This window comes from Marmota monax, unplaced genomic scaffold (genome assembly GCF_021218885.2).
Source record: "Marmota monax isolate L192 unplaced genomic scaffold, Marmota_monax_Labrador192_F-V1.1 WCK01_AAM20220418_F8-fsc00011, whole genome shotgun sequence".
Taxonomy (NCBI): Eukaryota; Metazoa; Chordata; class Mammalia; order Rodentia; family Sciuridae; genus Marmota; species Marmota monax.
Genome location: NW_026693082.1, coordinates 23,607,902 through 23,624,059, shown reverse-complemented (window position 1 = coordinate 23,624,059; position 16,158 = coordinate 23,607,902). Strand labels below are relative to the sequence as shown.

Genomic DNA, 16,158 nt, shown 5'->3' with positions numbered 1-16,158 from the left:
TGGCGCTTGTCCTGTCTCTCTGAATGAATTGGTTTCTGTCACATGATTATGATATGAAGGAGTTGAATGAAAGAGTTAAATAGGTAGTTTAGAAAGGCCAAGAAGGGGGAAATATGCACATATCATTATCAGAAGCAGGAATAATATTTAAGTGGAAAATGGCCCATTACTGGGCTACATGGTTTTAGAGAGCTATGTACAATTTACATGTCCAGAATAATTTAAATGAATCCCTACCTTTCCTTCCATTCTTAATCATTCCCATACCCATATGTGGCCTTTGGGGAAATTGTAATAAAATTAGCTATATTACAGTTCTGGGCTGAGCCTGCTTTCCTTGTTCTCATCCCCACTAGGTGAGCAGAATCTAAATGTTATCTTACAAAAATTGTGGCAATTATGATGCTGTCAGGTCTCAAGGAAACTGTATTGTTCAATTTGAAATTTTTATAAGGCTATTTTGTTAATCAGCAAACTCCCTGTGTTGTAGTATGTGGCACCATCCACTGCCTTAATACAACACTAACCCAACTCTATGGGAGCCGGGACGTGCAGTTCATTCTGATTAACCAGAGGCAGGGGGACCTGGATGCCACACGGAGACCTCAGCATCCACAGGCTGCCAGCAGCTCCAGGATTATGAGACTTTTGGCAGTTGATGCGGATACAGGGCTCTGGTGAATACTTAGAGGGCAAACCTCTCATTATTTTGCTTTCTGCTTAAAGCCCCAAGGATATGAAATTCCAGTCTACAGTAATAATTTGCTCTCTGGATTAAAAAGTCTAAAAATCCTCTCAGCCTCACTGGGATAGAAAGTATACATGGTCCAATCCCTGGCACCCAGCAGTCTTAGAGCCAGTTTTCAAAAACATTTTTTTTTTTTTAAACTCAGGCCACAAGGAAAAAAACCTGACAATATTACTAGGCATTTTAGTGGGGAGAGTAGGGATGCAGGGGGTAGAAGGGGTGATACTGGGAGAGATCCTGTGTGTTTCTTTTGTGAAGGAAATACTTCTTCATCATCTTATAAAAAGGAAGTACCAGTCTGCCATGAGATGGAATTCTCTTGACTGAACTCTTCTGGAAGGGCTTATCATCTAGTGGTCAGGGACCATGCATGTGAATTCTCTTCTCTTAGAGACTAATGAGGGAGACAACAACAAAAATCATCTGAGTTCTGTGTGGTGGTAAGAACAGAATAAGAGCTTCCACTCCCCAGGTGATTTTGCGTGTGCAGATCATCAGCTTGCCATGGGAACAGAGAAGTCCACGGTCCTGGTTCTTAAATAACCAGTGGATTCTGCAGCTGTCTCAGTTTTCACTGAGGCAACTGCTTCTCTGCAAGCCTTCCCACTCAGGGATTTCAGAAAAGGGAGGAAAGCCCCGCTAACACTGCCAGGGAAGGAACCATTTCTTGAGGGCTTGTTCCATGCCAACATTTTGGTGCAACCTGTGTTTTATTTAATTCTCCAGGCAAAGGGACTGTGGTATTAAGGAAGAATGATACTAGTGATGGAAAACAAACAAAAAGCAACAATGGACCCTTCCTCCCAAGCTATAGAGTGACAAAGGATCATTGCTTAGCATAGCATATCCTGTTCATTTCATTTAATTTAAATATGAGCATTTTGTTACCTCCCTATTTATTTGAAGGGAGCCCACAGAGAAAACAATAATATAACTCCAAACTTCAAGAATGTTATGACATCAACTCCTAGCTCTCATTGAAAAGGGACAGGTTTCTGAATCTGGGCAGCTCTAGGGGTCAGAACCCTCACATATTCCCATTTCTGGGACCCCACAAATGCTCGACTGAACAGGCTCTATGATACCTGCTTTCCAGACCAACTTGACCCAGCAGAGCAACTCTGACCCAAACAAGCTGGGTGCCTTGCACTGCAGGGATCAGGTGTTGCCACATGGAGGGGAGCCAAGTGCACAACCTCCAGGACTGGGAGGTCAGGGAGCTTGCATTCTGAATCAAGGGACGGCCAGTTCCAAATGGATCTGTGGTAGCAAGAGAACAGGGCAGGTGCCCTGGGATTCCTGCCACCACTCCCCATGTGCCATGTTCAGGCATTGGTTCCTAACAGTGTGTGGGAGGTATCTGGGAACACCAAGGTTCCCCTGTTACCCCATCTACAGGGCATGCTGAGGTGGCCTTGGATAACATGGACAGCTTTCTCGTTACAGTCCACAGTCAGTGGAGGTCTGGAGAGGAACTTTGAGAGGCTTTGGCTAAGTCCTGGCTCCTGCTTCCTCCTACTACAGTTGAAAGAGTGAGGAGGAGATGACATAAGTCCAGTCATGCTCTGTCTGTAGGCATATACAGCAAGGGGTACTAAGGTCCCCCTCCTGCGTGGGCACTCCTACAGTAGCAGCTGAAGGAATACACAATTCCTGCTGCCACCCCAGGTACACTGTTCCCACTGCAGGCCACTGCTGTACCTTGTTTAATCTCCCACGGTTGTCAGGACTGGGTGTGAGTACCACAGAGGGGATGCTGCAGTTCCTGCCAACTCCCATCCCCATGCAGTGTCTAGGCCCATACTACTGGTCAGAGGACAAATGCTTCAGGCCCCTCATCCCTACCCGTGACAGTATCAGAGGCCCTTGCTAGAAACAGATATAGCACTAACAGCACCTGAGGAAACCTCCATCACCAAATAGGCCACTACTCCCCTTCAGGTAGAGCACAAAGGGATAAGCCACACCCACTGCGGTCTGCACTACACCTGCCTGAGTGTTGTGGCCAGACTCACTAAGAAGCTACAGGAAGACTACACTGGAGTGCCTAGCTAGAATCAAAGCCAACTGCATAGCAAATGGACACCCCAAGACACATCTTCAGGAGAAAGCTTCTTACCAAGAAAGCCACCCATGAAAGTGGTAGTGAGGGGCTGGGGCTGTAGCTGAGTGGTAGAGCACTTGTCTCATCCGTGTGAGGCTCTGGGCTCCATCCTCAGCACCACATAAAAAATAAATACATAAGAAGGTATTGTGTCCATTTACAACTAAATAAGTACTTTTTAAAAAGTGGTAGTAATACCTGATTTACTAGGATGCACAAATCCCAAAGTAGGAACATGAGAAATATGAAAAAACAAGTAATATGACACCTCAAAAAGTCCCTAACTCTCTAGCAACAAATTCCAAAGAAACTGAAGTAGATGAAATGCCTGATAAAAAAAAATCCAAAAGAATGATTATAAAAAAGTGCATGATCCAAGAGAATATAGATAAAAGTTAAATGAATTTAGGAAGACGGTGGATGCTTATGTTCCACCTAAAATTGAACTTCGGGAACATAAAAACTTAAATAGAGTAATAAGATTACCGAGCAAGTAATTTGATTAAATAGTTAATAAAACATCTCCCCAGGGGCTAACAATGTGTGGGAGGTATCCGGGAATAACCACTGTTATTCAGGGGCTGGTGTTGTGACTCAGTGGTAGAGCGCTTGCCTTGCACGTGTGAAGCACTGGGTTCAATTCTCAGCACCACATAAAAATAAAGGTATTGTGTCCATCTACAAACTTAAAAAAAAAATTAAGTCTTCCCAAAGAAAAGATGACCTGAGGGATTCACTGCTGAGTTTTACCAATCTTTTAAAAGAACCTCAGTTCTTCTCAATCCACAAAATTGGAAGGGAGAGGACCCTTCCAGACTTCTTCACTGAGGTCAGCATTAGCCTATTACCAAAATGTGATAAGGACAAAATAATGATAACAACACACAATAATGATAATCAACAACAAAAGAAAACTATATCCCTAAACATAGATGCAAATATCCTCAACAAAATACTAGCATATTGAAATCAAAAAGATCATATGCCATGATCAAGCTGGTTTCATTCCAGGGATGCAAGGATGGTTCAACATATGCAGATCAATAAACATAAATCATCACATTAATAGAATGATTGAAAAATCATATGAATCATCTCAATAGATCAGTAAAAGAACTCAATGAAATTTAATACCCCTTCATGATAAATGCCCTGAATAAGTTAGGTTCAGGATAATATTTCCTTGATATAATAAGGGCTATGTAACAAACCTATAGCCAACATCATAATGGGGGGAAAAACTAGAAGCATTTCCTCTAAAATCAGGTTCCAGACAAGGGTATTTGCTCCAACCACTGTTATTCAATATAGTACTTGAAAATTTTAGCATCAACAATTAGGCAAGAGAAAGAAAAAGCATAGAAACGGGGAGGGAATAAAATTATCCTTGTTTGCAGATGATATGAATCTGCACATAGAAAAATATAGTTTTCACTAAGACTATTAAAAGTGATAAATGAATTCAGTGAAGTAGTAGAGTACAAAAATCAACACACAAAAATCAGTAGCTTTTGTATATACCAATATCAAATTTACTGAGGAAATCATGAAAGCAATCCCATTCACAATAGCCTCAAAAATTGAAATAAAATAAAAATACCTAAGAATAAACTTCATCATAGAGATCTTTCACCTCCTTGGTTAAGATTTAAAAATATTGAAGAAAACAACAACAACAAAAAATATGGCACGACCTCTTATGTTCAAGGGTTAGAAGATTTAATATTGCTAAAATGTCCATATCACCCAAAATAATACATACATTCAAGTCAATCCCCAACAAAATACCAATGACATTCTTCACAGAACTAGGAAAAATACTAAAATTCATATGAAAGCACAAAGGACCTTGCAATATTGAGCAAAAAGAACAAAGCTAGAGATCACAATACCCAGTTTTAAGACATATTATAGACCCATAGTAATAAAAACAGCATGGTATTGGCATTAAAAACAGACATACACCAAATGGAACAGGATGGAGTTCCCAGAAATAAATCCATACATCTACAGCCAACTGATTCCAACAAAGGTGCCAAATACATATGTTAAGAGAAAGGACAGCCTCTTCAACAAATGGTGCTGGGATAACCAGATATCCACATGCAAAAGACTGAAACTTGGCCCTTATCTCTCACCCTGTACAAAAATCAACTCAAAATGGACCAAAGACCTAAGTGTAAGACCTGCAGTTCTGAAACAACTACAAGAAAACATAGTCGAAATATTTCAAGGCATTGATACAAGAAATTATTTTCTGTGATTCCAAAAGCACAGGAAATAAAACCAGAAACTAACAAATGAGGTTACATCAAATTAAAAGCTTCTGCACAGCAAAAGAAACAATCAACAGAGTGAAGAGAACCCACAGAATGGGAGAAAATATTCATCAGCTACATCTGACTGAGGGTTAATATCCAGATATAAAGAACCCAGAAAACTTAGTAAAAGAATAAGTAACCCAATTATTAAAAAAAAGGCAGAAGATCTGAACTGACACTTCTTAAAGAAGATTGCAAATAAACATATGGAAAAGTGTTTAACATCTTTGTCAGAAATGCAAATCAAAACTATACTTTACCACAGTTAGATTGCTATTATTAAAAAAAAAACAAACAAAGTGAAGCAAAAAATAACAAATGCTGGTGAGTATGTGAAGAAAAAAGGAGCTTTTGTATACTGTTGTTAGATTAGTACAAGTTACTATGGAAAACTAAAAATAGAACTTCCATATGATTCAGCTATTCATCTCCTGTTTATATATACAAAGGAAATATGTCAGTATACAAAAGAGATATCTGCATACCTGTGTTTATTGTGGCCATATTCACAATAGAAAAGATTGGAATCACAGTAGATGGGGTAGAGAGAAGATGGGAGGGGAGGGGGATAGTAGAGAATAGGAAAGGCAGCAGAACACATCAGACACTAGTATGGCAATATGTAAAACAGTGGATGTGTAACCGAGGTGATTCTGCAATCTGTATACGGGGTAAAAATGGGAGTTCATAACCCACTTGAATCAAATGTATGAAATATGATATGTCAAGAATTATGTAATGTTTTGAACAACCAATAATAAAAATTAAAAAAAAGAAAAAAAAAAGATTGGAATCAGCCTAGGCACCTGTCAACAGACAAAGAGATTAAATACACACACACTGGTCTATTATTCAACAATAAAGAAGGATGAAATCCTTCTTCATTTGCAGCTAAATACATGGAAATGGAAGATAATATGTGAAGTGAAATAAGCCAGGCATAGAAAGACAACTACTGCATGTTCCCTCTCACATATGGAAGCTACAAATGTCAACCTGAAAGTAGATCAGTGATTTACTGGGTTTTGGCAGGGGTGAGGGTGGTTGCATATGGTCAATCCATGCTGTATGCATGTGTGGAAATATCACCCCAAACCCCATTGATATGTACAATTACAATGTGTTAATAAAACTTTTTAAAAAGTATTTTATAATCCCCTCTCTCACCCTGTTTTGGTTTATCATAAAAAGTCATGAACCTCTATGACTGAAAAAATACTTGTAGTTCCAGATAATCTTTCTCAAAAGGGAAGTATCAGATCCTTTGAAAGGCCAAGCAGTTCTCTGATCATGTATTATTACAGTCATTTGAGTCAAATAAGAACATAGGTAGTAATTTATCATGGTAACCCCTAAATAGTTAGAATGACTTACATGTGTTCATGCAGGTCTACCCCGATGCAGGCTATGGACCTCGTCATACCAGTTCCATGTATTTTGCTGGGCCCAATTTGGAGAAGCCTTTAATTATTTCCGCTTTCCTTCGAGCAGAAAGTTGATTTGCTACTCTGCATCCCCATCCTGGGCTCCCCAGGCAGCCCTGGTTAAGGACCCCACTTTATTTCAATAGTGGCCCCTCTCATCGATCACTTGAATTCAATACATAAATTGAGCTCTTTTTGTCCCTTCTCTTTTAGCACACAAACACTGCAGTGGACTAGGAATGTAGCTAATTTGCGTGTGAGAAAAGCTGTGCTTCAGAGAAATGGGGGTGATGTCTGACTCTGGATGTGACCCCTGAGAGGAACAGCTGAGAATACCTTTGCAGTAATTTTTTCTACTTAGAGAATAATGCTCAAAAACAGCCATTAATACAATGTTCTTGAGAGTCATGTCAGATCTTTGTTATCTGAGGTGATTTTTCCTCTATTGTGTGAAGTCCCTAGCTCAGATCCCGAGAATATGGCCTGAGTATGCTGCCCCTTTAGGCACCCTCACTTGATTTCTTCCCTTGTTATGGGAACTTTCAGGCCAACCTGTCATTTTAAATCTCTCATTAGCTTTGCAAAGAAATTTGACATTTGCTGACAGTCATTGTCATGTTAGATAACTGCTTTTGCTTTCTTTCTACAAAGATTAAAACGAGTGAGAAGAAGACAACTCTCTGCCAAAACCCGAAAGGAAGCGCCGAGGAGCCTCTGTGGGCTCTTCTATCTGGATGCAGCTCACGCAGACTCCACCTGCAGCTAGCAATCAACACGCTAAATTTCAGCAATGAAAGTTCAATTGAGAAAAATCATTTACCTTGGAGTCCAGCTGCTGCATGTATGACCAAAGATATTCTATATTGGCTCCAAAAGGATGGACGTGAAGAAATGTTGATATGATGCCTGAATAAAAAAACAAAAACAAAAAACAAAAACATTGAAAAGTACTTAGAGGCAAGTGAATGTCTCAGTTAAATAATGTCATCTATCCTCAATGACTTTTGTCAGGTTGAGTTACGGTCTTGCTATTTCTAAGAGAAGTCAACAAGCATACAATAACAGCACGTTCTGGAGATGGTACAGTGATGTGGGGGCAAACAAAATACTCGGTCCCCTAGAATGACAGTAGTTAGCAAAGCTAGACTCTGAGATGACATTTAGATGAATAAAGGTATTTCTAAACAAAGACTCCTGGAAGCAGTTCAACTACCAATTTTATGCTTGATTTACCAATACAAAATTATAGTTATTGGAAGGATAAAATTATCTCTTTTCTTTCTCTCAGTAGATTTTGCAGTGTGAAAATGGCTAATGTGGTTGGGTCCAAAATCACACTGTCTCAAGTTTTCCTGATAATTACAGTTCTGATTATGAAAAATGCATAATCCATATTTTCCAAACTGCCATCAGAAGAAGTACAATTCTTACTTTAACATTTGCTGTTTCCCTCTGGTTGTTGCTGTTGTTGAAAAGAAGCCAGCTTGCTTTCCCTTCCTCTGCTGTAATTTACAAGATCATTTTATAAGGTCTGGGAATGGATGCTTTGGCTGGAGTTTGAATATAAATCAGAAGGTCTTTCCATCGTGAAAACCAACTGTTAGCGAAATACTGACAAACGAACAGCTGGATGTTGGTGTCAGGGCTGAAGCAGAAAGTATTACCCACCCATTCTCCCTGTTCCTGTGTTCCCAAATCAAAACAGTGGAGTTGACTCCATAGACTGTATTCTGCTTTTTGTTAAGAAGTGCTTACACTGACTTCTGAAGGGAGGGGGTACCAGGAATTGAACCCAGGGGTGCTTAACCACTGAGCCACATCCTAGCACCCCTACCTTTTTTTTTTAGTTATAGGTGGACACAATACCTTTATTTTATTTTTATGTGGTGCTGAGGATCGAACCCTGTTCCTCACACATGCCAGGCAAGTGCTCTACCACTGGGGGCCCAGCCCTTTTTTAAGAAAATTATTTTTGAGTAAGGGTCTAAGTTGCTCAGAGCCTCGCTAAGTTGCTGAGGCTGGCTTTGAATCAGGGATCCTCCTGCCTCAGCCTCCTGAGCTGCTGGGATTGCAGGTATGTGCTATCGTGCCCAGCTTACACTGATATTTTTAAAAATTAAATTAGTCATACATGATAATAGGATGCATTTTGACACATCATACACAAATGGAGTACAACTTCTCATTCTGACATTTTTACACTGATGTTTTTAAGTGCTCTTTTAAGCAGGTTTCAAGATGAATTAAGTCTCTTGCTCTGTTTATTGTGAATCTTGATGCTTGGAAGCCAGAAGTCAAAGGGAAGATTGTCACTTCTGTAGCATGCACTCAGAGAGAGCACCAGGCAAGCCTGTCATTCTTATGTGAGGCCATCCTATATTTGCAGGTGCCCTTGGGCTGATCTGGGATAGGGCTGCATGGCCCCCTGTTTGTGTGCTGCTTGAGATGGTCTGGGGTGAGTGTCCACTTTTAAAGAAAAGTTCCCAGATTATCTTCAGGACGAGGAAGATAGAACAAAGGGTCTAGACTGATCCTCTGAAGGCTGCATCTATAGGTTTGTGAATGAGGAAGGTAGAAACAATTACATATCTCTGTGAAACTAAAGATATCAATTTTCAGAGACTGGCCTGAATTATAAAGAACTACCATTTTATTCTGAGGGGGTGTTATTTCTTCTCTCTCTCTCTCTCTTTTTTTTTTTTTGCTAAAATGTCTTTTAATGAAATAATGTTGATAGTAGATGGTAATGATGGTAGTTTTAATATTTTTAAATAGCATCCTGATGAATAAACAAAGCCTTTTTTCAGTTCCCTTGAACTATTTCCCTGAAATGGTGAAAGGATAGCTGTTACTCAAAAGGTAATGAAATGCCCCAAACCTTCTAACTGGAGACGTTTTTCAGTCCTCTGGAGTAACCTCAAGTTGTGGTAAGGGGAACATGAGGGATCGAGGATGGAGAGTTTAGCTAAGGTTGAACTGGAGGATTTGCAAAAGGATGGACTCAACAATTGTGCTGGCCATTTCCAGGGAGAAGTGGGAGGCTCCATAGGTAAGAATGAGTTTCCCAGCAGTGGAAAATACAATTGTAAGTGGTTAATTAAGAGGAGGGGAAAGAAAAGCAGGGGAAGTTGTCAGTTCTACTTGGCTTTTCTGAATATCTCAGAACCTTAAAAGCTACTTCAGAAAAATACACAAACCAGTTCTGTATAACCAGTGGCAAATCTCATTAGGAAAGCCCCCTTAAATAGTCTACATAAAAGCATTCCATCAAAACCATTCTAGTTTATTCTTATTTTTGAACTTCATTAGAATCAAGGGAGCAGCTTTAAATTAACCCAATAGTACAAGTTTTGTTGTTCTTCATTCACTTCCTTTAAACACTTGTTTAGCAGCAATGAGGTCCGAAGGTGCTAGGGGAATGGCACCATGTAAGACAGAGTGCCTGCTGTCATGGAACTTTTATTCTAGGGGGAACAACACAGATGATAAAAAATAAAGGAAATATTTACCAGAGAGTGCTAAGTATAAGGAAGAAAACAAAACAATGTGAGATGGGAAGGAAACAACCACAGAAAGCCTAGGGGTTAGTTAGGTATAGAGGACAGATAGTGCAAAGGCCCCCCTGAGGCCACAATGAGCAGGCTGGAACACTGAGCATTCAAATAGAGGTAGGTGGGGCGGATAAGGTAGGGCCTCTGTGCCAGAGTTAGGGGTCTGGTTTAAATTCTAAATGTAGCAGGGAACCAAAAGAGGGGCTCAAAACTAAGCCCTGAAGAAGTCTAAAAGTTTAAATTGAAGAAAACTCAGCAAAGAAATGTGGGAGGGTGTGATCAACAAGAAAGAATGGCCTCGAGATGAACAAGAGAAGAAAGCGTTTCCAGAAGACTCACATCTGAATTCAACCATGCAAAGTGCAGTTGACAGAGGTTATGGAGAGACTGGCAATATGAAATTCTCTGGTCACTTGGGCAAGAGTAGTTTTGGTGTGAGGATGCAAGCCAGACTGGAGTGACTGGAGAGGGAGGGGAAGGGAGGAAATGGAGACTGTGAGTCCAGACAATGCTTTGACGTGGAGCAGGGAAATGGGCTGTTGGTTGAAAAAGGTTATGGGGTCCAAATAGGTTTTCCCTCTCTTTTCTTTTAAAGGTCCAAGATAAGAGAGCTCATGAATGTATATGATGAGGCATGTGATCCTATGCTTGCATACAAGGTCACACGAAGGCTCCATAGACATGGAACTGCAGTGCCAGCAGGGAGGAAGTCCTGTGAAATCTGGATCTCCTGCTGAGCCACTAGGGGACAGTGGTCTGTGGACAGCTGAAGATCAACAAGGTGCTTGTGGACAGAGGCAAGCCTGAGAATGGTAGGAAACATGGGCTGATGCTTCTTGGTGTCCTGGGATTTTAAAAAGCTTTAACTTTCTAAAAAGCAGCGTGGTCTGCCTATTTGGTAAGTGTACAACCTGGTCTTGCATATTGGTTGGTTTTTGTTTCATTTTTATCTTTATTTTGTCCGTCTGTCTTACTTTTCAAACAAACCCCTCAGACCATGTTTGGGTCTTTCAGTGAATTTCTCCTTGTATCTGAAATGCCCTTGACAACCTCTTATCCATTCATCCTTTAAGAATAGACAGACCGTCCTTTCTTTTGGAAAGGCATCTTGAACATATGCAGTTGCCCCTGTTTCTTATTTTAGTGCAAACCTCATTCATTGTAGTGAATTGCTTCCTTTCTCACTGTGAACCTCTTGAGGGAAGAGATCCTCTTACTACCAACAGTTAAAATGGGCATTGGCATGGCTGTAGGATGGCCAGTACTTCTCCAAACATGGTTCCAGAAGTGCTGGCTTCAGTATCACCATGGATGCTGTGGGGTGGGGGGATCCAAGTTTCTGCCTTTTCAATAAGCTGTATAGGGGATTCTTCTCCCCAACAAAGGCTGATAATTCTTATAGTAGGCTCTTGACAAATGTTTGCTGATTTACTGATATGGACATTTGTGCCTCAGAAATAAGATTTAGGTCAATGACTCATTCTTTATGGTCAGTAGCTTTCCCAGAGGAACTCACTCTCCAGATTACTCTGCTCAGGCACAGCCTAAATATAGCCTCAATGCTAATGACTGAAAACACCACAAAAGTCACTGCTGAACATTCTGTAAATCTTCTCTCCACATTCCATTCATCTGATACCTGAGTATCAGGGGAACATTCCAATTTTGACACGATTGCACATGTGTGAGACGGTGACAGTGATGAAAACGGTGGCGTGAGGGGGCCCTGAAGTGAAGAAGCACCTTGGTGATGCACAGTAAGGGTTCTGATCTGCATAGGAGTCAGGATGTACAGAAGTCTGTCTGATCATTAAGAATTTAAGAAGAGTTCTCAGAGGACCAAGGGAGGTTTTGAGGAAAAGCTACTTTGTAAACACTTTGAGTTGCTGGAGGGTTTTGATTTTATCTGAAAGGGATTCAGTGATGAATGGCATTGACAGGATGCCAATCAGAGATGCTGGCATGGGAAATCTATTGGGTTATTATTCAAAAGCAAGAGAAGATAGGGATACAGACCAAGTATATTATCAACATCTCCTCAGAGCCATTAGCTTATCAATAAAACATCTGATCCATTCTCCTTAATAACAATTATGTAGGGGTTTCCAGTCAGCCACAGCTCCAAAACTTCAGTCCTAAATACAAAGTACTGACTCATTCTATCTCAAACAACCTCAGCATATGCCAGATCCAACATGTAGACCATATGTGAAATGAACAAGGAGTTCTGGCATAGACACCCGGTAGCGGCAAGCTAACTTAGTGTGAGGCTACAGCAGAGCTATGAAACATAAAATGCCACCCAGCAACGGCCCCAGAAAAATCTAATCCTTTATGGTCCAGTTATATGTTAACCTGTCTTCACAAGGATTGATTACAAAATAAATAGTCCCCAAATCACAATAATGAAGTGCTTTCTAAAGACCTATTTCTAGTTGAGTTGAAACCGAGTACCTGATCCCCATTAATTGTCACGAAGAAAGACTGGCACAATGGCTGAGCTCTCAGAAGCCTCAGGATCCAGATCTGCAAAGCTCCAAATGTTACCTATGAAATCCCACTGATCCTCTCATAAATATCAACTCATATCCCTTGAAATGAAGATTCCAATTTTAAAAAGTGCTCATGAGAATGTCCAGATACGACATATGCTTTTACACAGATAAATCAGTGTCCCAAATAATCAAAAGTGACTGGGATTGCTTATTGTTTATGAAGTTTGAGCCTCAGTTCTATATTCTTAGTAGGTGAAATCCATTTGAAATCATTTATTGTTCACTCCCCTTTTCTTTCAGGCAATCAAGATTTGTACCAATATTCATTTCTTATATAATATTAATGTGTCCCAAGAGGGGATCAGGTCATGTGCATTTATGGCACATCATGTATACTATGGACACCCATCTGTGATGATGATTTTGCCAGTTACTATTTCCAAACTGAGGGAGATTTTCTGCTGTGCTCCTGGGATTCTAGACTGGCTCAGGGTGTCCTCTAAGCCTGTATCCTTGCTACATGTTTAATTATTCCAGGGGAATTGCAGAGTATTTTTAAACCCTCTGGTTGTACCCTAAGTCTGAGGACTCTGAGAATCATTCTACCTGCAAGAATCTTCAAAGTGGCACAGCCCCAGCACCAGGAACTTCCCTTTTCTCTCTTGCCTGGTCCACAGCAGTTTTGTCCCCACCACAGTCTATTATCTAGATTCCAAAAGCTGCAGGGAAGGTCTGAATGTTCCCAACATTCGGGTATCTACAAAGTAGGAATGGCCAAGCTAAATTAGCAAGATTAATGGCAGAGGGCAACTTCATCTTTTCACAGGATCTACTGCCATCCTTAGAAACATCTCAATTATAATTTTTTTTTAAAAATAGGATTATTCTCTCTTTGATACTTCATCTTTTCACAGGATCTACTGCCAACCTTAGAAACATCTCAATTATACATATATTTTTAAAATAGGTGTTTGTGGATTTGAATAAGAAGTAGTATCTTTTTGTCAAACTAACTTGATGTAGAGTAAAATAAAATGTCAAGAAAGGTAGAGAGGAAATAGGAGTTTCCCCCTCTCCATTCTCTAAGTATAATTTAATCGAATGCTTAAGTCTCCTGACTCCCTTCTACCTCCATATTATCATGTACTGATTTAAGATGAATGAACTCCCTGGTTCTCTTCTGCTCAACCCTAAACTTCAAATGGTAATATAGAGAGTCTAGTTTAAGGGATCAACAGCCAAGGGGCAATGTCCTGGAAAATTTAGAGTCTATTGTGCATACTTTCTAATGAATACCTTGAATTACTAATATTTTTGTTTCTAATACACTTGAATTAACTAATTTCAATTTTTTCCTAGTACTAAAGAAATTATTGAAGAATGTGTGTTATAAATGTAACCTATCTACTCTTGTTATTGTATAGTATATAAAACACTCTTTTTAAATTTTGAGGGAAGTGATTTAGTGTGTGTGTGACAGATCCTAGTAACTATGTAGAAGATTTTAACAGGAAGAAAATAAATAGTCCTGTTCTCACTTTTTTTTTAAACCTTCCAGTGGTCAGAATTATTCACACTTATGCAGAAAAAATTTTCTCTTTGTTTATCATTTTGTGCTCTGTTAATATCCTAAAAAAGCATTATAGGTAAAATCACATTTTTGTCACACTGAGTGAAAGAGAAACAACTGTCAGAGTTGGACACATTTTCCAATAGGAGAAAAATCCAGTTACCAACTACACTTGGGTTCATTTGGGGTTCCTGAGACTGACAGCACATCAGCATGTCTTCTGAGACTTGCACATGGCATGTTATTATAGCTGTATATCATCAGAGAGAAAAAAAATAATTGGTTTTCCTTGGAGTATCTCTAAGTTGATGTCATATTCAATAACCCTGTAGTTGAAAAATCTATATATGATGGATGAAGTTTGGACTATCTTTTGAATTTAATTCCTCCTGTGCCAGCTTCTGCAGGCCTTGGTATACCTGTCATCTTGAGGTAAGAGCATATGCAGTATTTAACTGCATCCAAGCACTACTTCTGCCAGATAACGAACTCCAGGAGAACAATTTTTTCTCACATGTACAACAGTCTCATTCTTCACTGTTAATGGTGCCATGGAGGAGCCATTGAACTTGGAGAACCTGGGGTAGGTGCCAAGATGCAGCTTGAATAGAGGCTGTGAATCACAGGGTGAGACAATGCTTCCTTTCATCTGGGTTTGAGGGCTTCAGGGGCATACAGGCTACTAAGGCACATTATAACACATTTCCACCAAGACCTCCTCCTGCAAGAGTCCGTACTGCTTCTGTATCCATCGATGATGGCTCTCAAAAGTTACCATCTAGAGCTTTGTCTGGTCCAGACAAAGAAAAAGCCAACCTAGAAGTAGTTTGTGGGGCAACTGTGTGTTTTAGGTGAACAGCAAATTTGTTCATCTTGCGTAAATGGATCCACACTTGGACAAGGAATTCTGGATTAGAAGGCCCTGGATTAGCCTAGCACTGAGAGAGTCTGGATGTACCTGTTTCATGTGTTTTACGGGCATGGCTCTGGGGCTCCCCTCAGGACATGGCCACTGCTGAGGGGTGCGAGGTTAATCTTCTGGGTTCAAAGCCTAGACATCTGACTTGGTTTGGAACTTTTGGATTAGAACCAACCTGGCCTCCAGGTGGAAGTACAAAGTCCAAATTCACATTTGTGACATGTGAGGTGTAAATTAATCTGTTTACTTGAACTTGGTTTCATGTCTGACAACCAACTAATACATATAGTTACAGAAGAGCAAAACCTCCATTAGTTTGTATGCCACTAATGTGAAATGTATGTAATATATTCTTTTTTTTTTTAATTGGTTGTTCAAAACATTACAAAGCTCATGACATATCATCTTCCATACAGTTGATTCAAGTGGGTTATGAACTCCCATTTTTTACCCCAAATACAAGTTGCAGAATCACATCGGTTACACATCCACATTTTTACATAATACCATATGTAATATATTCTTGATGAGATTAATCTCACCTCTGACCAGAAGGCAAAGTTGTTTAAATTGCTAACAAGCTGGAGTTGAATTAATAAAATATTATTTAAGCTAATTACCCAAGACTTAAGAGAATAGATGAAGAAAAAGAATTTCCTTACCTATTAGAAGAGCTTCTTTCTCTGATTTTAAGCCTTGGCTTCTTTTCTCAATATTGTTCTCTCGATCTTGGTTGACTAATGCAACTGTCAACACATTGATTTCCTATAAAGTTAAAAAACAAAAGCCATATATATGTTTATGTAGATTCTATAAATTTCAATAAAAATCACCAGATATCTTAAGCTCTATAAAAGAGGTCATCACTTCCATTTATAAGTGAATATCAAATCTTATAAATAATTGATTTGTCCAATAGTAGAAAAGTAATTCTAAAAACCTAGGCTCCTAACTTCTTCAAGCAAACCAAGAAACTCTGCGCAAGTAGAAAATTTGGCACAAATTATCTTAGATTTTTGTCCATGT

The 16,158-nt window shown here is 39.6% G+C and overlaps 1 protein-coding gene across 9 annotated transcripts in view; it reads right to left on the bottom strand.

The window, feature by feature from the left end:
• The window catches only part of Enox1 (ecto-NOX disulfide-thiol exchanger 1), a 542,803-nt gene that overhangs the window by 20,804 nt on the left and 505,841 nt on the right, over window positions 1-16,158 (bottom strand). For all 9 annotated transcript variants that reach the window (XM_046454324.2, XM_046454323.2, XM_058582598.1 and 6 more), the window contains 2 exons: window positions 15,795-15,897; window positions 7,418-7,503 (listed from right to left, as the gene is read on the bottom strand). In XM_046454324.2, the coding sequence (XP_046310280.1) occupies window positions 7,418-7,503; window positions 15,795-15,897 (189 nt within the window). The remainder of the gene's footprint in view (window positions 1-7,417; window positions 7,504-15,794; window positions 15,898-16,158) is intronic.